Source organism: Mus musculus, chromosome 4, assembly GCF_000001635.26.
Source record: "Mus musculus strain C57BL/6J chromosome 4, GRCm38.p6 C57BL/6J".
Lineage (NCBI taxonomy): Eukaryota > Metazoa > Chordata > Mammalia > Rodentia > Muridae > Mus > Mus musculus.
The window spans coordinates 74,381,122-74,406,111 of record NC_000070.6 but is presented as its reverse complement, the minus strand read 5'-3'; the positions used below and the strand labels follow the sequence as shown (position 1 = coordinate 74,406,111).

The 24,990-nt window shown below is 38.1% G+C and overlaps 1 protein-coding gene across 7 annotated transcripts in view; it reads right to left on the bottom strand.

Moving 5' to 3' along the window:
• Positions 1-247: 247 nt before the first annotated feature.
• The window catches only part of Kdm4c (lysine (K)-specific demethylase 4C), a 163,368-nt gene continuing 138,625 nt past the window's right edge, over positions 248-24,990 (bottom strand). For all 7 annotated transcript variants that reach the window (NM_001172095.1, NM_144787.2, NM_001356561.1 and 4 more), the window contains 3 exons: positions 14,616-14,735; positions 6,673-6,765; positions 248-1,291 (listed from right to left, as the gene is read on the bottom strand). In NM_001172095.1, the coding sequence (NP_001165566.1) occupies positions 1,115-1,291; positions 6,673-6,765; positions 14,616-14,735 (390 nt within the window). In that variant the 3' untranslated portion in view covers positions 248-1,114. The remainder of the gene's footprint in view (positions 1,292-6,672; positions 6,766-14,615; positions 14,736-24,990) is intronic.

The following is a 24,990-nucleotide window of genomic DNA, read 5'->3' as shown; positions in this document are numbered from 1 at the left end:
CCTGCTGAGGCACCCCCTTCCCACCGCATCATGCCACTGCATTACAAAATGTATCATGTTCTCCTTTGTATCTTGGTTGGTCAAAGTCTACTTGCCAAGCTAGTAAGGGGTTTTTGAACACCTTCCCAGTTTCTGTTTTTGCAGTCATGTAAAAGCAGACTTCTGTTCACCTCTGAAGTTTCATGAGCAACCCCCTCCTTCAAATAAGGGGTGTTTTAATTTAGAGAAAATTGACAGACAGAAGACGGGACAGGAGAAAACAGATTTTAATTTTTAAATATTAATACATCTCCAGGCTGTTTTGCAAAGAAAAATCATGTTACATTAGTTTAAAACTATGCATTAAGTATATTTCTTTAAACTCTAATTTTTACAAACACATAATGAAAGAAATATATATTTTATAAATATCATTTCAGAACAGGAATTATGAAGTGTTCAAAATATCAGGCCAAGATTTTTCCTCTGTAAATATATAAAATTCCCATATACTTCATATGAATTCCTCTTCAAGAGCAAAAAATTTCCTCTTATAAAGGCCAACTCAGTTTTCAGACACAATCAAAAGTAATAATATAAAAAATGGAAAAGTTCTGTACAAGGGAAGATAGCATACAGGTAAATCCTATTACCATACATGCCATTTGTGTTTTAAAAATGTTTTATAAAAACTGCCACTGAAAACAAATGTGAGTGAGACTCTTTCCCTGGCTGTGGAAAATATATATAAATACACCCACCGGCTGTTGGGTGATGAGGCTGCCACTGAAGGAGGTGGGAAAGGAGCCTCCAAATGTGTTCCCTGAGGAAGGGACCTGAGCCAGAGAGGGAACCCCGCTTCTTTAGCAGTTGTTTTATCTAGTGGGCCATTCACTGCTGTTTCCTTTAATTTAGGAATATTCTTTGGGGTCAAACAAATGACTGAGGGGTGATCAGATTACAGAAGCAACTAATATGTCTCTTCTTGGTTGCTTGGTAATCAAACTCCAGAAGCCTGGTTTATTACCAATACCAAAGAAGCACCCAGCCACCTGTCCCAATGTGTACCCCAAGGCTGTCCCTTTGTCTTCCCTCTTCTGGTCTGAGCTGCACTGTGGCTGCTGCACATTATCAACTACTGTCTCTTCTGACACTTCTTCTGGAAAGAACTCTTCAGGAAAGTACGATACACAGGGTCATCCACATACTCATTCTTGAGCCTGGAGCTTAGCACTCTTTGCCTCTTCCTCTCCCCTTGGATTACATCTGCTCCATAAAATGTGTCTTCAAATCGCATGTCGGAGGCTGTGGACTAAACGCAGAAATACATTATTGAGTGTATAAATGAGAAATATATTACTGAAACACTACATACAGATCTAGGGAACAGAGGCTAGGATCTATCACAGGGTCGAAGGAACCTACCACAGTGTCTTACAGTGTCTTCATCATCAGGTAGGTCTCACCTATACCACATGGCAGAGATATGTGGCTCTATTTGGTCCCAATTTCTTTATCCTGCCTGAGGAAGCTTCCCCAAACAAAAGCAAAATTAAAGTCTTCTCATATTGAGTCTGCTGTAAATGAAAACTCCTAAAAAGAAGCTATGTCTATAGAAATTGATTGACTAATTAGATTTTGAGAAAGTATTGTGGTGAGATTAAAATGATCCAGGTCTAATAGCTCATCACTAGCTCTAGCCCCTCAGAAGAGCCACCCATGCTTTCCTATTTCTGTGTTGCAAGTTAACATCTTGTGACTTACAGATAAAAAACTTTTTGGAGCCCATTAACTTAGCAGATCACTAGTTCCCTCCAGCCCCAAAGCTAACAATGTCATCAGACAGAATCTTGGGCCTATAGCAAACCTTCCCCCTTCTTGCTATAGCAACCTCTCTGATGTACCCACTAATGTATTTTAAACTCGCTGAGGTATTTAGATTTTTTTTTTTTGGTCCTACAAAACTATAACACTTCATGAAGCAGCTTCCATGTTGGAATATGAAATTTTAGTTGTCTTAAATCTATGTTCTTGAGTCATAGCCATGTGACTTTAGAATAGGAGCTGCCCATTTTACATTAACACTTGCTCAGTCACCATCTCCACTTGGCTTCTGCGCCAACAGGTTTGTCTTTTGGGGGGTGGGGGTGGGTAGTCATCAGTCATTCCTAGTTCATGCCGAATCCTATTCTTTGTTCCTTTAGCCTTTCTCCACTTCCTTGAAGCTAATGTGGTTAAATCCCTAGTTCCTAAGTCCTATGGCAGTTCTTTGTTGCTTAACTACTTTACTGGCTACCTGTTTGCTCATTTTTGACATTTCAGACTTCACTGTCTTAGCTATCTGTTCAACTCTGGGGCCTGTAACCCATATTCTTGGCATTGATGCCTATGCAGACTCCAAGGCTGATGATGGAATCTCACTCTAGGTTGGATCTCTCACACTCAGACTTACAATACCCTGCTCAATAGGTACCTTAGACTGTGTGCTTCAGACCCTCTCCAAAGTATTTTGTATAAAATGGAACTAAAGACTTGCTCCATGACTGCCCTTCTTAAATTTCCTGAATGTCAATACCATGCTTTTCTGTACAATCATTTGTCAAAGATTTAATGGTACTGTGGATTCCCATTCTGCCAGGAGCCCTCCATATACTTGAAATAGCCATGATCCTGATGCAGGGTCACTCCCTTCTCCTTTTGAACCACTAGAACAAATGCAGTAGTCCCAGTCTATCTCCCATTTAACTCCTAGAAAACAAAGCTCTCCAGAAACATACTAATTAACTAATTAAAGAGTGCTACATGTACCTGTCTGTAACCTTATCTTCTACCTGCCCTCAAGAATAACTGCACATTCCCAAGGGCAGACTTTTACAACCTAGCACATCCTACTTCCTTCTTTCGGAAGAGTAAATTTTACATTATGAGCCACATATGAGAGCCTTAAGTTTTCTGTCTGAGATAGTTTTTCTTCCATGGAAGAGTCTCTACCACAGAAAAGCTGGGAATTCCTGTGAGCCCTGAACATGAATGCAGGAATAATCAATGTTCATCCCATTGGGCATTTCTTAAGCTAAAGGATATTAAGAACTATAAACTAAATGTTGTATAAACTAATGTTGGAACACTAAAGCGTGGAACTCAGCAACTCTTCAGTAAGTGATCATTGAGTTGAGATACTCAAGACCAAACCTAGAGTCTACAATAAAATACCAAACTTCATTCCTGATTCCTTAGTCTAGTTTCAATCTAGAATACGGTCTCCACTGGTTTAAGTTAGGGGTATGACTTCTAATGACATGAACAAATAGAATATATGAGGTTGATAACAAAGTAGACTGTTATTCTTTCAGGTGTTAAAAATACATGGTTCATTGTGTAGTAGAGAGGGAAGGGATCAGACAGAAGGAAGCCTAGAATTTGGAAATGTTTCAAGTTGGCAGATGCATATATTTTCTGCTGAGCCGCTCATGAGGCTAATCTACGGGTTCCCTAGAGAGTGCCATATATCATTTGGGGAGGAAACTTAGAATTGTGAATTGGTTGGATCTTCGTCATCAGAAAGAAACATTTTGTTTCAGTAACTCTTAGAAAGCACCCCCACTGCTGAGATGAAAGGATGATTTTATCCAGAGACTGCCCCACCCAGGAATCCATCCCATAATCAGCCACCAAACACAGACACTATTGCATATGCCAGCAAGATTTTGGGGAAAGGACCCTGATATAGCTGTCTCTTGTGAGGCTATGCCAGTGCCTGGCAAACACAGAAGTGGATGCTCACAGACATCTATTGGATGGAACACAGGGCCCCCAATGGAGGAGCTAGAGAAAGTACCCAAGGAGCTGAAGGGGCCTGCAACCCTATAAGTGGAACAACAATGTGAACTAACCAGTACCCCCAGAGCTCGTGTCTCTAGCTGCATATGTAGCAGAAGATGGCCTAGTAGGCCATCACTGGGAAACCCCTTGGTCTCGCAAAGATTATATGCCCCAGTACAGGGGAATGCCAGGGCCAAGAAGTGGGAATGGGTGGGTAGGGGAGCAGGGCGGGGCGGAGAAGTATAGGGGACTTTTGGGATACCATTTGAAATGTAAATGAAGAAAATATATAATAAAAAATTGAATTAAAAAAAAGAAAGCACCTCCACTAACTTATATTTCACCTTTATTAAGTGCTAAAGTTACCAAAGGAGGAAATAAAACATCTATGAAAGTGTTGCTACTCTGCAGAAACAGCAGAAGTCAGCCTCTTAAACACAATAGTAAAGTCAATTTACCAGGAGCTCTAGTTAATTATGCAGTGGTTGCCATGGTTACTCTATGAGACAATAAAAGGTAATGGGGCTGTTTCTGAAAAGAGTAAAAAAGAGCCCAGCACAGTCATTACGCAGTCCGATGGCTCTCTTAAAACATTTTCCCCCAAGTGAGAAGAATCTGAGGGAGGCAAAGTCACTAAAACATAAAGGTTCAGTGATAAGCGATGCTTATCAATCTTCCTCAAACCAAATATTCTGTAAGCATAAAATATCTATCAAAGAATATTAAATTAGATTTGACTCCCCAGCTGGAAGAGTATGAGACAACCTACCTGAAGGCAGGTATACCTTCTAACTGAAGGGTATAAAGTTTTTGATCTAGTAACAAAAGTGGCAAGAGCTGTAGCTCCAGGACACTATTTCCTACTGGGCTTAGCTGCTGGGCACACAGGACTGCATTCATTGTTTTGTTAAAGTTAATTACAGTGTTCTCAGAGAAGTTGGACAGGTCACAAACACTCATCATCCTGACATGTAGCATGGGACACGAGGCAGACCAAGAACTCAAAGAAATCCTTGGCCTCTTAGTGAATTAAAGCCTAGCCTAGCTCACATATGGACCTGTTTCAAAACAGAAACAAAAAACCAGGGGGCAGAGAGAAGGGGGATGTATTGAGAATACACACCACAAAATGATACTCAAGACATTTGTTTTTAAAAAAAACCAAAAAACTGAAGGTAGCATCATAGAATCAAGACCATATCTACTATGGAATAAAAAGATTTTATCTGTTTAGAGAAGTGAACTCATAAGAAACATGAACATGAAATCTCTAAGAATCAATTTAGTATGCACACCTGATATACACAACAAAAAAACCAAGAGACTTTCAGAGGGCTTCCTACTCTATTCCCTACCCAAATATTTAGGGGTCAATAGAAGTTACAAAATAGCAAAACAAAACAGGGAGAGTAGAGGTGAGCCAAGGGGAGATATGGATATAAAACCATCTCTACTGATTTCAGATTTTCTTGAAAGACTTCAGTATGCTTTATGAAATATTTATTTTTATCTTATGTGTATGAATGTTTTCCCTTGGAGTGTTTTTCCTTGAAGTGTTTCCAATGCCCGTAGAGGACCAAAGAGGATGTTGGATACACCGAACCCTGAAGTTATCCATAGTTGTAGCTACCATGTGGGTGTGGATACAGAAACCCAGACCCAGGTCCTCTCCAAGATTGGGATGGAACAGTAGTGCCATGCTCTAGCCCCGGGTTTCAAGATCTTACAATGCTGACAAGTTACCCAGGCTTCAGGAATATTTGTCTCCATAATTGGAACACTTAATTTTCTCTTTGCTCACAGGTATTATAATCTGTTCTTTTTTTTTTTAAACTAGAATGTTCTCAGAGTACGTGCAGCTGTCCTGAAAACCCCGCATTTCACTGGGTGAACAGCAGCACTGACACTGAGTCGTGTCCTCTTCTTACTTTAATGTCCTTCCTCTGAAGGTACAGCTGAGAGGGAAGTGCACATCCATTGTGGGTTCCCTGCCTAAGGATCTCACTTGACAACAGAGGAACTGTTCACAACTTAAAGAAGCCCTTGGTTGGTATCACAACTCTGCCTCTGCAGGAGGACATAATCAGTGATTGCGTATGAAAAAGTCAAATTTATTCAGAAAATTAACTTCTCTATTAAAAATTTATTTTCAGAGAGATGCTATAGATATGACTCCAAATGAATAAACCAAACTTAAATTTTATACTCTGTTAAATACTTTATAATAGTGTGAAACCTACATTATTATGAATTACATTTAAAAATAATTTAAGATTAGGCCACCCATATTTACTTATCATTTAGTGGCTTAAATTGGACTTGGCAAAAAATATATATATATGCATATACATATACATGGGCACTTATTATAACTCTTTTAGTACTCCCACTATTAATATTCTGGTTTTGTTATGCCTTTATGAAAGTGAGAGTTTGGAAAGAAACATCAGTGAGTGTGTTACGTAGAACTTTACCGTTACATGATAAGATTACTACAGACTCTTCTCTAATGCTACCTCTTTATCTATTTTGAACACTTTCTTTTAATGTAACTTCCACTAACAAAGAGTAAATACCTTAATATTGTATTTGTTTACACCCAGAGCTTTGTATAAATGACAAATTTAGGAACTATTATTATGTGTCAATAAATTTTAACACAAAGTCCTGCCATTTGATCTCATTAGAAGTAAACTCTGCATGCACTGGTTTTCCCATTTCTAAGTGGACACTTGCATTCATCAGGTTACAACAAGGGAAAAGTTACTTTAGCTTTCTTCAAAATTAACCAAAAGCCCAAGGTTGTTTTAGGCTTGGGATAACACAGAGAATGAGGACTTAACCTAAGTAGGATTTGTCCCTTGCACTTACAAAACGAGCCTTTACTCTCTTGGGTAACTCTTCATCTAAAGTGTATATGTCTTCTCTCTTCATTGCAATCTGCGATCCATCTTCAAATTCAACCTAAAGATACAAAAGCCAATGTGATATGTAGTAAAACCAAAGAAATCCTGGCCATTTTTCAAGAGTTCCAATTAATTATGAGTATTGGGAGGTAGGGAAGTAAAGGGCTCTAACTGAGAAAATATAGAATGACCCAAAGTCAGGGACACTAGAAGAGCATTTTCTTACCCAACTAAGAACAAAGCAAGTTGAGAAATAGTCAAGACTGTTGTAGAGGATAGACTTAAAATATGAACTATGAAATTTTTAATATCTCAAAACCAACTAAGAAAAATGAGGGCTGATCAGATAATTTCTCTGAAAAGTGGCAAGTCCTGCATTAAGATGGGCTGGGCTTGCTAGCATCATGTCTTATTAACAGAAACTATTAGAAGAAAGAAAAAAACAGCCTACAAAAATGAGAAAAGTTATTTGAGAACTATACATCGGGTGAAAATATCCAGAATACTTAAAGAACTAAAAAAAATGAAAAATAGAGCAAACAGATATCAAACCAAGTTTTTTTTTAAGCCCAAAGTCATTATTAAATGAGTTAGTGAAATGAATAGACTACCCTCAGAAAAAATACAAATGCTCAATAAATACTTGAAAAATTGTTCAATATTCTGAGCTATCCGGAAAATGCAAATTAAAACCAGTCTGAGATTCCTGCTCTAGTTAGAATGGCTATTATCAAGCAAGCAAATAGCAACAAATGTTAGAAGGATGTGGGAAAAGCAGGACACTACTGGTAGAATTGTGCACTAGTACAGACACTATAGAACTCAGTATAAAGGCTCCTTACAAAAATAGAAACAGAACTATGATATAATCTGTGTATACCATTTCCTGGTGCATCTCTGAAGGACTAAGTCAACATACAACAGGGATATTTGCACATCCATGTTTATTTCTGTAGGTATTCAAAATAGCAAGGAAATGGAACCACAGTATATATCTACCAGTGAACAAAGAAAATGAGGCAAAGGGCAGTGGTGGCACACGCCTTTAATCCCAGTACTTGGGAGGCAAAGGCAGGCGGATTTCTGAGTTTGAGGCCAGCCTGGTCTACAGAGTGGGTTCCAGGACAGCCAGGGCTACACAGAGAAACCCTGTCTTGAAAAACAAACAAACAAACAAACAAACAAACAAACAAACAAACACCAAGAAACTGAGGCAAACATAAAAAGAAATTTATTCATTATAAATAAAATAATGTCATTTGCCAAAGAATGGATGAAACTGGACATTATTGTATTAAGCAAAGGAGCTCAGACCCCCAAAGACACATATTACATATTTTCTTTCTTATGAAGAATCTAGATTTAAATTTATTTCTATCTGGGGTGTGTGTGTATGTGTGTGTTGATAAGTTCACAGGGAACCTTGAAGGTAAAGATGATGTTAAGAGAATATGGGAGAAATGGCAATGGAACACATAGCAATGTAAAACCAGAAGAGTGGTATCTGGAGGATAAGAAAAGAACACAAACATGAAAGACAGGGATGAGAAAAATGTAAGAACAAAGTGAATTGGCCTATTTCCATGAATGGCAGAAATCCATTACTTGTGTGCTCACTTTAAAAAGTAATTTAAAAACAGAAAGTTAAAAGAGTTAATGCTCTATGAAAACTTAACATTATCAGGAAAGATTACTACATATGAACAAAAGGCACCATTTTTTCCTTAGAGTTGAGACACTCTCCCTGAGCACTCTACAATTGCACACGTTCTGTACATTTTCCAGTTGTGTGTCTCTGTGTTGTCATATACCTCAAGAAGTTGTTTCTCTGATGAGGATGATTCATGCTCTGTTTGATGGGTACAGCTGTATGGTAGCAGAAGTCATTTCCCGTAGGCTCATGACCTATCTAGTCTCAGATTTCTGATATGGGTTCTAGCTCATGGAGCAGGCCGTAAATCCAACTGAAAAGTGTTTGGTTACTCCCCTAACGTTTGTGCCATTATCATCAGTATTTTGCTGGGAGGTTGTGGTTGTAAAGCACAGGGTTATAGCTGGATAGGATTTTTTTAAGAACCAGCTGAAGCCTTTTTTGGAAAATACAACTGAGTTGGGTTTTAGTGGAAGGCAAGGGAGGACTATCCCAGATAGGACATTCTTCCCAAGGTTGGCCTGAGGGTTAGTGTTGATCCTTGATCAGGTGGGTCTCTTGTTCCCTGTACTCTGCGATACAGCTGCCCCCCCTGTAATCCCTGAGTAGCTGTAGGTACACAGACTGGCAGGAACTTAAGTGGCCATTCATTTGGGAGGGATATCAGAAGACTCAGACACCAGCTTCCAAACATGAGTTTCAATCTTATTCATGACCACAGCCTTGGTGTGAAAAAACATGCTGTAGCCCCTGACAGAGCTGGAGCTTGGCTGGAAGGAGCTCATTCTATAGCTAAAACCAGGACTAGTGAGTGCTCCATAAGCTGAGTTCAGTACTCCTGAGTAGCTGCTGGTGATCTTCATATGGATACTCAAGTTCTGCCTCTCAGACTCTAGGCTGCTCTCTTCGGACTTCAGCAGCTTGTTGTTAAGTGGTGATCTTGATGTCAAGGGCCCGCCCGGCTTACTGTTCAACATTTCCTGGTACTCTTGAAGCTGCCTGGCTATACACTTCTGGGCCCATTAGAGGGCAGCCTCTAGCTTACCCAGCTTGGCATTCTTTTTTTTTTTTTTTTTTTTAAATGAGAGATTAATAGTTTTCTTTTTATTTTCTTCACGGTAAATTGTTTCTTCTAACTTTCTTTCTTTTTTTTTTTCCTTATTTTTTTTTATTACGTATTTTCCTCAATTACATTTCCAATGCTATCCCAAAAGTCTCCCATGCCCCTCCCCCCCCCACTCCCCTACCCACCCATTCCCACTTTTTGGCCCTGGCATTCCCCTGTACTGGGGCATATAAAGTTTGCCTGTCCAGTGGGCCTCTCTTTCCAGTGATGGCCTACTAGGCCATCTTTTGATACATATGCAGCTAGATTCTTAATGGCCATCTCCCCACGCTGCTCATGCAGCCTCCAGGATTGTACCTTGGCCTTTGAGATTTTCAGTCTCCATCTGCAGGTAGGTGCTGTTGCAGTTCACCCTGAAGATCTCTGTCTTTGTAAGGCAGTCATCCCAGTTAGGGTCTGCAATTCTTCCTACTTAATCTGGTACATGCCAACTGCGGTTGGCTATCCCTGAAATAATAAACTAAACTTTGCTATGGTCTCTGGAGGTCATTTTACCATATTCACTGCCTTCTGAACCCTGCTCTTGGCCTCTGCTTCCTTTGTACTGTCATGCTGGTGGCCAGCAGCCTCCTAGGAGAAAAGAGGAGGAGGGAGCAAAGATCTGCTCACTCAGTTCTTGCATGAGCTTTTTCCCCAACTGTTGACCTTTTTGGACTTTATTAAGTTTCTTTCCTAGGTCCCAAATTGCTTTTCTTAAGTTCTCTACTTGGCCCTTGAGCCTTTGTAGAAGACCCAGAAATCTTTTCTAGCATTTCAGCTATGCCATTATCTATGGGCTTTCATATTGATGTGTTGTAAGTGGTTTTTAATGTTAATGTATTGTTGAGATGTCAGAATGGCTCATTTTGATATTGTTGCATTTCTTGCATCTGCTGGGATGAATGTCTAGTCTGTCTTTATTTCCCCTTTCTTTCCTTCTTTCTGTTTGTTTCATGTACGTCTTCATGGTGAGCTATATTTGTTTGGGCTTATATTCCTCTCTACTACTTGGGAGGAGCCTGACTCTAGTTAACAGGAAAAGAATAGGAATTATTAGCAATCCCTTGCAGTCAAAGACAATTATGTACTTTACTTGTGTCCTATACGGTACTAAGATAATTTGCTACTTTGTGTTCCTAGCAAATCCTAGCCATTTTCCTTTTTCCCAGTAGTGTTGTTGTCTGAGACTACATTTACCTGAAGGAGAGCTGGGTTCTTGGGTTCTCCAGTGACTGCTCATCTAGGCAGTGATTATACATCTTATATATACTCCAGTCTAGTCACTCCAGGGTATCAGTAGAGAATCAGAGTGACAGGATCCTGGTGCAGAACTTCAGTCATACTTCCCAGGGCCAGCATATCTTTTGGCACATCTTCAATACACATTAAGAAGCTTTCATAACTATTATTACTTTTCCAAATTCAAATAGGCCTCTAGTTCATAGCATGTAAATGGCACCAGTGTGTGAAAACAGTGTCTTTTAAAAGACAAACATTTTCAACTCCTTGTAAAATGACAGCAACTAATTCTGAAATATTTTTTTAGATCTTAGGAGACTTAGAGAAAAGTCTATGATGCTGGCCTAGCTGAGGCCTGGATAGTGGGTGCTTAGGAATTTCCAACAACAATATTTGTAAAAAAAAAAAAAATACACACACACACACACACACACACATATATATATATATATATATATATATATATATATATAGGTGGGATAAGTAGACATTTGATATATTACAACTCTTAAGTCTCCTAGGATTTAGAACTTCCAGCTATTTTGATTTTCTGTATTTTTCACTTTTAATAGAGTGGTACTTCATTTGTTTCGTTGGTTGGTTGGTTGGTTTTTCGAGACAGGGTTTCTCTGTTTAGCCCTGGCTGTCCTGGAACTTACTTTGTAGACCAGGCTGGCCTCAAACTCAGAAATCTGCCTGCCTCTGCCTCCCTAGTGCTGGGATTAAAGGCGTGGGCCACCACGCCCGGCTGAGTGGTACTTTAAAAGTCAAAAGATAAGTCAAATTATGTAGTGGTTCAAAGTCATCAATGAAACAGAGATGGAAGCACGTGTTAAACATGTTTTTGTTTTCATTTACATTCATATACTACTAACATAAGATGAAGCTTTACAACAAGGTGGAATCAGGCTGTGGTCACAAAAATACTTTGTTGCTACTGCCTAGAAGGCTGAGAATAAAAACTGGGTTCATCCTGGCCTTTTCTACTAACAAAATGGCTCCTTTAGCATTAAAGTAGGCAAGATGTCTTCTCATTTAGACATTTGATAGCATAGCTTTAACTTACTTATCTGTGACTACTTTCTTTTGTTTTGAGTCATTTGAAAACTTTAATTAAAAGAAGACAATTTTCCTAAAGCAATGCTGGCTGTCCTAATTTTTCTAAGTCTCAGGTATACAGAGGCAAAACTTTACTACCAGCATGGACAGCTGCTTCCTCTCATTAGGACAGAGAAAAGAGTAACTTTCTGGCTCTTATTTTTTATCAGCTGTATGCTCTTACGAACTATGAAAAAAATATGTTCTCCTCCTGAAAATAGTTAAAATTTGTTCACTGAGCTGTCTCCTTCCCTTAGTTGTACAATAAGAATTTATAAACCCTATTTTGCAGGACTATTGTAAGAAGCAAAAATACACACACACATATAGACATACACTCACAGACACATACAATCACACAAACATACACATACAATCACATAAACAGACATAAGTACATACATACATACATACATACACACACAGACACACATATACAAAGATGCGCATGGACCCAAATTTACATACACAAATATACACACAGATAAATACAGCCACATACATACACATATAGACATTCACACAAATATGCACATAAAGAGCTACATCAATACACATAAACACGTAAGTACAAATATACAAACAGGGCCAAATTTATACACATACAGATAAAAACACACACCTGCAAATATACACACAGACCCATACATTCACAGAAACAACAAATATACACAGATTTAGCATATATGTACTGTGAGCCTGATATTTATCTCTATGCACTTTAATGAATATCTGGTTTACTCTGTGGTGAAACTGAAAGACAGAAAGAACAAAGCAGTCTCAAAGGACCACTTTGTTTAATGAGGAATTTTATACTACTTGTAATTAAAGAGATACTTTTAATACCAGCTTTAACTTTCATTGATTCTATATTTATGGCTGCAATTTTATGCTGCTAGGCTAACACAGTGATTACTAATTAGCCTGCATTTTAACATGTGATACTTTTATGTAGCAATGAGCTTTGTTACATCGCTTCACCATTGCTCTTATTAAATGTGACACTTTGTTTTTGAAAGCTATATTAAAACTTCCTCTAGAAATACTCTGTATTATACAGCCCCCTTGTGAGGTTTACTTCATTGTACACAATCTGCTACAACGATGCTGTAGCACTTATCCCACCATACATAATCCTAATCTACACATGGGAAAGATTGAAAATGACCAACAGTATGCCCATGTCCTTCACTTGTTAACTTTTAGTTTTCTAAGCTGCAATAAAAACACAGTATCCAAAACAACTTGGAAAGGTGAGATTTTATTTCACTTCCACATCACAGTCCATTACTGAAGTCAGGGCAGAATCTCAAGGCAAGAATTGAAACAGGGACCATGGAGAATTGGAAGCTCACTACTTACTGGTTTCCTCAGCCTGTTTTCTTATATAACTCAGGACTCTCTGCAGAGGAATGGCACACACAAGATGTGCCAGGCCCCCACCCATCCATCAACCACTAATTAAGCTGTGCCATGGCTTACCTACACTACAGGCAAGTCCCATAGAAACATTTTCTGAATTGAGGATCTTCTTCCCAGATAACTCTGGTTCTTGTCAACATGAGAAAAAACTTGCCAGTATACCAACTCAAGCGGGATTTTCTAGACCATGAAAAAGTGTACTCTCATGTTTTCTAAACTTCTTTGAGCATCTTTTAATTATATTTCGTTCTAGTTTCTGGTGCCGTACTTTGTAATGTACTCTACCTTTTAAGCCCTGATCAGTTTGCTAACTTACTTTATGCAAACTAGTGTCTTATTATTATTAACCTGTTTTGCACTTGAATCATCTTGGTTTTCCCCATTTTTACTATACCATTTACACTAGAATGTTAATTTATGACATGGTGTTATTGAAATTCATTGCTTCAGTTGTAAAGTTCCCCAAGGAATAGGAATACACATGTGCTGCCTATGTTGTTTCCCTTTTGTGAGTTCAACTCTTCTTCATTTCGGGTAGAAATATAAAATTCCAGTTTAGTTATTAACATGTAGAATACCCTAGTGACCAGAACATACACTTGATAAACGACTATTTCTTTAAACTTGAGTAGATGACAACTGTAAGTTCCTTAGAACCTATGTCAATGCTCCTTACCTGACTCAGTTTTATCTGAGATGCCTCCACCCAAGTAAATCAAGTCAGGGGCTGCTTGTTGAACAGCCATACAAAGTTACCACAAAAGTAATATATAGCACTGTATCAACTTGGCAAATGAATGTTCCTTCCATCCATCCATCCATCCATCCATCCATCTATCTATCTATCTATCTATCTATCTATCTATCTATCCGATTCCTTTCTTTCTATCTATCTGATTCCTTTCTTTCTTTCTATCTATCTGATTCCTTTCTTTCTATCTATCTATCTGATTCCTATCTATCTATCTATCTATCTATCTATCTATCTATCTATCTGATTCCTGTAGTTCTGTGCCTTGTATATGCAAAGCAAGTGTTCTACTGCTGAGCTATAATAACCCAAGCTCCATGTTCTGGCTTAAGGTGAGATAAACCAACTCTCATAATGAAAACACAGGGGAAAGAGCCTACTATCTAGCAGTTGAACCATATAGTGAACTAACCATTTACCAATTGTTAGGGGTTCTCAGTGTCCAATCCGGCAACTAAACTATAAGTTGCTAAACTGTAAGTTGAAACCCAGGCTGCTAGACAATGACATTTTGCCTCTTTCACAAAATTTAAGGGAAAGAACAAAATTCAAGTGGCTTTTTGATCCATAGCATACTCATGTTATCTCCCTCTGGTATATCCTGTCTTTCTCAACAAACAGCACAGAGAGAGTAGCACCCACCTGATACATATAGGCAACATTTGATCCAAGATACTTTGCCCCATAGAGTTTACCATCAGGCCATTTGACTTGGATGACTTCTCCCTCCGCAGGAGGGCCCAGCTTCACACAGTTTCGGCTCTGTGGAATTAATGGAGAAGCATTTTAAGACAAGTGCCTAAGTGAATACATTTGGAACTTAGCAAATGATGAACTCTTGGGAATTAAAAGAAATAATTATCCTAGGGTTTTACAGATTATTATCATGACTGGGTGTTCAGGGAAGAGATAAGAGGTGTAGGAGAACTTAAAGATTTAGTCTATACTATTAAGTTGCAGGAGCCCTGTAGACAAGCATGAAAACAAAACAAACAAAACAGCAACAAAAACAACGAATCAGTACTTTACATTTGCTGCTTGACAAGGAACTGTCAAGACAGAAACTCAAATAATAAATACAAAGTACTTTGCCTGAGACAAAGGGATTCATTATACCTGACATTTCTGTAGCAATGTGCAATTAAGAAAGTGTCTTTGGCATAGCTATGATCTTGATCTTTCTAATTACTCTTTAAAGTAGACAGAATTTTTACATATTTTCGTGTATTCTTTGAGAATTTGATACAATGTATTTTTTATATCACATTTATCCTCCTTCCCAAATTTTCCTGGATACATCCCACCTTCTGATTTACCCAAAATTAGAGTTCTCTCTCTTTTTAACACCCATAAAGTCAAAATTGTGTTGCCTAATTTGTGTTGGATGTGAAGGCTGCACTGGAGTTGATGGTACAGGGGTCAAACCATTGAAGAAAACTATCCTGTCACAGCAGCTATTCAATGCCATTAGATACTGAGCTGGGGTAGGCCTATAAGACTACTACCCCCAACCCACGTTGAGATCATATGAAGTGGCAAATTATGATATTTATTTTACTGGCAACAATACTGAGCATCCAAGGAACACCTCTACCATAAATGACGCTGAATGTCAGTCAGTCAAGCTCTGAAAATAATGGGGATGAGGGGCCTCAAAGTCAGAGCTGAGAGAATTGATTCAGGCTGCAAGGAAAAGACAAGGGATGGAAGGGACATGGTGTAGTCTCCCCTTCCCCAGCCTGAAACCTGCCTGCTCAGGGGTGGAGCTTCCTGCTCATTCGTTCTGCCACGCCTACTGCTGGAACCTGCCGCTTTGCTGTTCGGAGCCACACTCATGCTCACCTTTCTACTGGACCAGAGATTATTCGGTGGGAATCGGGTCCCCTCCCCCTTCCTTCATAACTAGTGTCGCAACAATAAAATTTGAGCTTTGATCAGAATGAATTTGTCTTAGCTCCGTTTCTTCTTTCGCCCCATCTAGATTCCTCTCTTACAGCTCGAGTAGCCATATCAGTCGAACCATTCACGTTGCGAGCTGCTGGCGGCCGCAACACATGGTATTTGGAGGAGGTGGGATGTGTCTTCCTTCAGTTGCCTGAACATGAATGCTCCTGTATCCATTAAGTGTGCTGGTTACGGTATACAGGTGTACTAGTGGTCCCACAGAAACTATCCAAAGTTTTCTGTCTTCTGGTGTTTGGTTTCATGTCTCTCTCCTCTAAGATTAGCAAAACTCCCCAGGGGAGTTCATTCAGAAAGCTAACTTCTGCCAAGAGGATATATGTGTCAAATAATAAAATATGCTCAGAGAGGTTATTAATCTGGCTGAAAGAAATATATTTTTGACAAATGAAGCTATAAATGCTGCCTGAAAAGATTATGTTTAAATGAAAGAAACACAGGACATATTTGGTTGTTTACAACTAGGGACATGTCAGATATTTCTTTCTATTAATAAATTTCTGCCCTAAAAAGAAGTGGTCATTTTATTGCCAGGTGAGGACTAAGTATGAAAGGCACAGATGTTTAATTGTTCTAGTTGGAAACTGAAGGAAAAAGAAAACTTTTTATGTTAAAAAGAGATTAAAGTAAGTTTTGACTACTAAACAAGCTCTACAAAAGATCCTAAAAGGAATCCTTCAACTGAAAAGGGTAAAGACACACAAGAAGTCATAGGAAAAAAATGAATAGCAGGACACAGAATAAAGAGGTCCAAGAAAACACAACACCAACAAAAATGACAGGAGCAGACACTCCTTTCAATAATAACTAAATACTATTTCAATTCTTCAACAAAACCACACTGACTATCAGACTGAATTAGATAACAACATCCATACTTTTGCTTCCTCCAAAACCACACTTCACCAGTAATGACAGAGAACACCTTAGAGTAAAAGCATGGACAAAGGAATTCCAAAGAAGTGGGACTAAGAACCAGCAGCATTGCTATTCTAATATTCAAGACCACAGACTTCAAACAAAAACTAGGAAGAAGACATAAGGACTATCAGTTCATTTTTAGTAAAAGAGAAACCCACCAACAGAATATTACAACTCTAGGTCTATATACACCAAAACACAGGGCATCACATTTCATAAAGAAAACATTAGATCTAAAAACCACAGATTGACCCCAACAGAGTGACTGTGGAATGTTGCAGGATGTTCCCTGTCCAATTACATTAGTGCAGAGGTCTGTGAATGGACAGGGCAAAGTGGGGTTGAGCTAAGAATTGCAGAGAGGGAGTATCCCAGAGGGTAGGGAGAAGAACCAAGACCGCAGACTGTGAACTCCTGTGGCAATTACTAGCCACAAGTAGCTATGATTTCATAAGTTTAGAAATATTGGGGTAAAGTTTTATCATTACCAACTGGCTCTGAAATTCTTTATTGGCATTTTGTAAATTGAGATTTTATTGATATATAAATCTAGTTGGTTAACTACAGAGTCTTGATTCTACTGGGGTATTGGGTTGTGAGATGTAACCGCGAGGTTGGCGGTCCCATGTAGTTACTGGAATATGTGATCTCCAACTATATAGATTTATGGATGAAGAAGAACTAGTGGTGATGGAACAAACACAGCGGGGGCTAGCTGGGAGAGAGTCTCTCAGAGACCTTGTGAGCGGTACCCTGCCAGGACACAGTGTTGTGGCCCACCAGTGCTAGAGCTGGAACCCCTCTGGGGCAGGAGAGTTGGCAGGATCATTTTTTATTATTTCCCGCAACAGTGGAAGACTTTAATATCTCACTCTCACAGATTCACAGGCAAAAAAATGAAAAAAGAAATGCTGCTATTCAATGACATCATTCAAATGGTTCTAAATAATGCCTACAGAGCATTCCATCCAAACACTATGTAGCTCATAAAATGTTCTCCAAAATTAACTCCATGATAGAAGACAAAGCAAGTCTTAATAAAAATAGGAACACTGAAATGGCATCCAGTGTTCTATTAGTCCACAGTGGGATAAAACTGGGTATCAACAGAAATAGGAATTATAGAAAGTACACAAACTCATGGAAGCTAAGCAACACACTACTGAATGATAATTAGGTCACAGAAAAAAAAATCAAGAAAGAAAATTTAAAAGCCTCCTAAAATTGGACGAAAATTAATACCAAAATCAATAGGACAAATGAAGGCAGGCCTAACAGGGAAGTTTATAGAAGCGTCTATCTATATAAAAAAATGTTTTAGAGATCTCAAACTAACAATTTAGTGATGCAACAAAAGCCTGCAGAAGAAAAACAGAACAAACAATATAAAAAAATTAATATTTTTTTCAAGATCAGGGCTAAAATTCATTGCATAGAAATAAAAAAAAATGATACAAAGAAGCAATGAAAAAAAAGAGCTAGTTTTTTTTTTTTTTTAAAGTTTAGCAAGCCAGGCTTGGTGGTATGTATGCTTAATTCTAATACAGAGGCAAAGATAGGCATATTTCTCTGACTTTGAGGCCAGTCTGGTCTATATACTGAGTTCCAGGACAGCCAAGATTACAAAGTGATCTGCTATCAACAAAAGAACATACAAATAATAAAACAAGAAAAAAAGTTATACAGCCAGATATATAGCCAAATTAACCAAAAGAACTTTACAGAATATGCCAACACTTAGATATATGCCAATTCTATTAGATATAATTTATTAGAATATGCCAATTCTACTAGGTATAATTTAGATATAATTGATAGTAATGCCAATTCTATTAGATATAATTTATTAGAATATGCCAATTCTACTAGGTATAATTTAGATATAATTGATAGTAAGACCCTATTACTGAAAATACCATATACTTGACTCATAAAAAAATGAGAAACCAAGTTGATACTGACATGGAAGCTTCATTGCCTGCTGGCTAGCTTTCATTAATCTTACATAGCAGTGAACCCTGTGAACTACAATAACAACTGATCTGGCAAGGCATGCCCACTGGAACAAGAAGACAGTGTCTTCAAAATACAGTATGGTAATTTCATATATCCACTCACAATAATATGACAGTATGCACAAGACTAGTGCAACTTCAAGCTAGACCAGATGCCAAAATGTTAAATGAATATAGGGTACTTTGCCTTACAGAAGCTTTTCAGTTTTATGAGGACCCATTGGTTGATTATTGATCTTAGAGCATAAGCCATTGGTGTTCTGTTTAGGAAATTTTCTCCTGTGCCCATGTGTTCGAGACTTTTCCCCACTTTCTCTTCTGTTAGATTCAGCATATCTGGTTTTATGTGGAGGTCCTTGATCCACTTAGACTTAAACTTTGTTCAAGGAGATAAGAATGGATCGATATGCATTCTTCTATATGCTGACCTCCAGTTGAACCAGCACCAACGTGGTGCAGGTGCTTCAGTCCTTCTTAGAAAGGGGAACACCCACACAGAAGTAGGGGGAGGGGATGGGAAGAGGGGGGAGTTCTAGGAGGAGTAAACCAGGAAAGGGGATAATATTTAAAATGTAAATATCCAATTATTTTATATTTTATTCGATATTTTCTTCAAAATATTGAATAACCCAATAAAAGAAAATGTTTTTAAAAAAAGATTTGCCATTCCCCCATATTAATTGTACAGCCCAGTAGCTGCAAACATATTTGTAATAATGTAAAATAGATACATGTTAAGACTGTGATAATGTAAGGCTATGTTTATGTATGAAAAGAGAAACAACTTTATATTACATTGAGAGGCATTTAATATGCTAAAAAGAAAATCTGAAAGGCTCTTACCCAGAGTTATCTGCCTATACATGTTTTGTGTTACATACAGGATCATTGCCAATGTAGGTTCAGGGTTAAAGGATTCAACTCTTAAAAGTAAGAAGTCTAATTTCCTATCTTTTTTTTTTTTAAATAGTTTTTTTCCCCCATTGAAAAGCAAATAAATGCATATGCATGTGTGAATACACCTCTTCCTATACCCCCACAATACTGTGGTTGTCATTGTTATGTTACTTCAAAGCCCACCTTGTTTCTTCATTAAACCAAATTCTTGGCTATTAGACACATCCTATTGCCAGGCCCTGACACACAAACACAAATCATCTTCTATGTAACAACAGCATTAGTACTTATTTGGAGAATTCCTCAAGGCCAAGTGGTTTGTTGGTTTGCACTTCTCCTTCAGCCATATGTCAAGAGTATACACAGGGCTGAGAAAAGAACAGAAAATCCTGATATGGAGATTATTATTTTAAAACGTATTTCAGCATTAGCATGAGGTCTGTTTATGAGAGAAGGCAATCTTTATGGTATCAGAATTAATGGGCCTTGACATCTGGGAGCTTTGAATGCATAAGTAAATGTTTCTTTAGGAAGTTTTCTTCTTGGTTCCTCTAAAGTTAGATACCATGAAAAAAGCAGAAAAGCCAATAACTAAAAACAAGAGTGGGGGGCCTGGAGAGATGGCTCAGTGGTTAAAGAGCACTGGCTGCTCTCCCAAAAGTCCTGAGTTCAAATCCCAGCAACCACATGGTGGCTCACAACCACCCGTAATGAGATGAGATCTGATGCCCTCTTCTGGAGTGTCTGAAGACAACTACAATGTACTTACATGTAATAATAAATAAATCTTTTAAAAAACAAAACAAAACAAACAAACAAAACCCCCCACAAGACTGGTACTGGGGAACCAGCCTGTTTTAAGGGGCTGTGGGAATAGGGCCAGGCAGCAGCAGGTACAGTGAGGTTGGTCTGGGGGTTGCCCTCTGCAGTACTGGGGAAACTCTCTGCATCTTTTGAGCTTGAGAGTATGGAGGAAACAGAATTGCCTTCTCTGAGACAGATTACCTTCCTTCTCTGTCTGTCAAGTTCCAATATTGGTGGGAGGGAAAGTCAAAACTCTCTGGAAAGGGTGATCATTGGGTTTTACAATAACATACTAAATATATCCTCAGGGCCTGGCACTGACCATTAGGTAAACAGGTTTAAGACAACAACACCAACAACAACAACAAAAAACCACCCAACTTTTTCCTAATTCTTTCGCTAAAGGGATTCAGATCTAGTTTGGTACTCAAACATACATCAGAATGCACATAGCATAAGGAAATATGCAATCACAGTGATGGATGGGGACTGGGAACTCACTATCCATGACTCAGCCTTCTATAATATAACTACAACCATGTACAAAGGTACACAGATTATCAAATATACTGGGGCAGAAAAGAAACTCCCAGTTTAATTTCAAGCACAAAGATTATGGAACAAAGAAAACATATTAAAGATTGCAAGACAGAAAGACTAAATCTATTATATAAGAGAGTACATCAGAACAGCTGATTTCTCAATGAAAATATTCAGGAAGTTCGGGTAGGGGCAAACAATGCTAAACCAGTTAGGCAAATGTGGACTAAGAAAACACAAAACATTAGAAAATAAACAAAAATGACAGGACTTATAACATACCATTAAAAAAAAAAAAAAGCCCTGAATGTAAATGGTCTTAATTATTCAATCAAAAGATGAGAATGGCAAACTGAATTAGAAAACAGCACTCTTCTTTTTCCTGCTTCAAAGAAACATACTTCCTCATCAGAGGAAGATACCACATTAAGGTAAAACGATAGAAAAGGCTATTCTAAAAAAAAAAAAAAAAAAAACAAAACAAAACAAAAAGAAAAGAAAAAAAATGGACTAGGAAATAACAAATATGGCCAGTCTAATACCTGACAAAATAGGCTTTAAATTAAAACTAGTTAGAAGGGACTAAAAATGTCACTTTATACTGATCAGAGAACATTAAGAAGGTATTACAATTTTAATATGCATGCAGTGAAGAGGGAGTGTGAATTTGTGTATGAACTTAACAGAGAATGGAGAGAATATAACAAAAGTAATATGAAAGTACAGAGGGAAAATGTTTTATTTGAAATAGGGTAAGAAGGGATGAGTGTTGGGGCATGTAGAGTTGGAGGTAGGTAATCAGATTTTAAAAATATGAAAAAGGCATATGAACAACTTCTATTTGTAAAGTAGTTAAAAATACAATGATAAAAGCTGTATGGATGGATAATCCCTCTCCTAGAAGCCATAAGTTTGTTAAATGAAAATCCCTATACAAAGCATAGGATACATTTCTAAAAGTTGTTGGTCAAAGAGGCCCCTGGAGATCCCTCAAACAACACAGGATATCTCATTCCTCTTACTTGCCCACTAGAACTTAATGGGAAAAGTCTATTGCTGAGCTATTCTTTAGCTGCAGGACATGAAGAAATGAAACTATAGCTGAGCTGGATGCTTTCTTGATGTTCAACTAGCTTTCATGGTACCTGAAAGATGCTATGCAGGGTTCAGAGGAAAAAAGTCAGCCATAGTCTTAACCAGTTATTTGCCAGTGTGTAACAATATCACCCTACCAGGACATTGTGCCCAATGATGCTACAGTGGCGTGACTGATATGGAGGTAAACAATTACATTCTGATAGGATTTAAGGCCTATTTTGTGGGAGAGAATTCATGCCTGTAACTGTAAATATGCAAAAGCCCATAGCTAGGTAAGTCATTGACTAAGGAAAGGAGAACAGTGCTGGTGAGATGGCTCAGTGGGTAAGAGCACCCGACTGCTCTTCCGAAGGTCCGGAGTTCAAATCCCAGTAACCACATGGTGGCTCACAACCATCCATAATGAGATCTGACTCCCTCTTCTGGAATGTCTGAAGACAGCTACAGTGTACTTACATATAATAAATAAATAAATAAATAAATAAATAAATCTTAAAAAAAAAAAAAGGAAAGGAAAGGAGAACAATACTGGTGTTTTGATAAAATGTATTGAAAGAAACAAATCTTCTTCCAAATATTTATACTCACAGATTAGTACTATCAGCTGCTTAGAAAGGCTTCTTAACATGAGTGCAATCAATGCAGACACTTGTAACTGGTGAAAAGGTTGAGAATAAGTAAATGAGTTTAATAAGGGATAGTCAGTGCTACATGGGATATCTACATAACCGCACCCTAGGCTCAGGTAACATTATAGAATAAAGGGTGTAAACACACACACACACACAAACAAACACACACACACATAGGGAGAGGGAGAGGGAGAGGGAGAGGGAGAGGGAGAGGGAGAGGGAGAGAGAATGCACTAAAATTGGAAAATGATGTTTCCTGGAAAGGCTGTTGCTGGTGTAGTCATGAAATCAGAGATGCTTAGGTAACCTCCACAAGAGCTGTACTAAATTGAACCTGTCAACATCCCATGGATTGGGGAGGGATTCATGAGACCACACACTCTCTAAGAAGATATTTGCAGCTAAGATAAACTATGGAGGAGGAGTCCTTTTTTGTTTTAAGTTAAGACATGCTCCAGCTCCAGTAAGTTACCTCACATGTATCATAGGAAACAAAATCTAATGAAACTCAATAGGCCTCTGTCACTTTCCTCTCTCTCTCTCTCTCTCTCTCTCTCTCTCTCTCTCTCTCTCTCACACACACACACACACACACACACACACACACGCACATGCACACTCACACTCACTCACGAGAAGGCACAGAAATAGAAAGAGACTGGAAGAAAAAAGTTATAGCAGGAATGAAAAGAGGATACGAAAGGGCATTACTAGATGTATATATTAAAAAAAATTATATGACTGAAACTTAATTAGGAATACAAAGGAAACATCAATAGATGATGGCTCCAAAATAAAATATTTGATAAAGTAATCTGAAATGATCCAGGTAGGAAAAACTGAGGAAAAAGTAAAGAATAAAATATATAATCTTTTATCTGCTTATAAACAGAAAACATTCATATGGAAACCATAAAATGAAAGTCATAATCACCTATGACTGATAACAATCTTCAGATAAAAGTAATATTTTGGTGTATTTCCTTTGAGGGCCTTTCCTTTACCTATTTATACATAACTGACACCACACTATACATATACAAGCTGTGAGTTTTTATAATGGTCTCTATATGCTGCAAAAAGGAGTTTTTTGATAAAAGGTAAGAGTTACACTAATGTCTGGATAAGTCTTTAGAATAAATTAGGAATTATACTGGTTTTGGAAAGTGAGAATAATAGGGTCTCCTCTAGGAGTTATGACCTTACCAGCCGTAAGTAGTTGGCTGAGTCCAGTACAAGGCACGAATTCCCTCCCATTGAGTGGCCCTAACTGTCATTACTGCACCCTTGGTACAACTTGATGGTATTCCTTGGCAGCTTGCAAAGCACCTCCTGAAACTACGAGAGCTAGTTTTCAGAGAGCAGGCATCCTGATCAGTTTCAGCTCGATTCCTCTGTCTCATGCTCAAAGCATGCATGGTGTCTATACAATAGACTCTTCAAGTTCTAAATGAAAATCAAGAACAAGGGCAATAGCTTTTATATTTTGGGAATTTCTTCAACTTCTCTGAACAAAGACTAGATGTAAGGTTTCCCATGACTGAAGCTGGAGTTTGGTAGCTAGTCTATTACTCACAGAAGGAACATAACCACTCTAAGTGACATTACTCTGTCTATTTATCTAATACAGCATGTAATATTTAATTTAATTTAAATATAATTGTTTTTAACAACTCCTGTTTCACTGATGGGCTCCTGTGATCAAATTTCTAGGCAGTCAATTTTCCCTTTGTGGTGCATGGTGTATATCATGTGCCTATCCAAGAAGATGCAGTGACTCTTAGGCCCCTTCATCCCTTGAAATGAACTCCAAGTGAGGAAAGAAGCAAGTGAATCTCACTCTGGAGCCAAGGCAGGCATCACGAGGATCCCAGGCTTTGGCATATGCTAAAGGGGCCAAGGAGCCCCACGCTATACATTTCTTTTAGATGGGCATTTTTAATTTCTGTTAAAATAATGTACAACAAAAATTCATCAAGAGTATGTTTAAGAAACTGACAGATGCAAGCATGTAGCAATATATCATTTATTATTTCCTTCAACAGCTAAACATTTCATTCTGAGGTTAAGTTGGCCAATACACACTTTGTATAGGTGCTCTGTTTCGTGAGAATTTTTTGGACACTTTTCTACCACAGAATTAAGTAC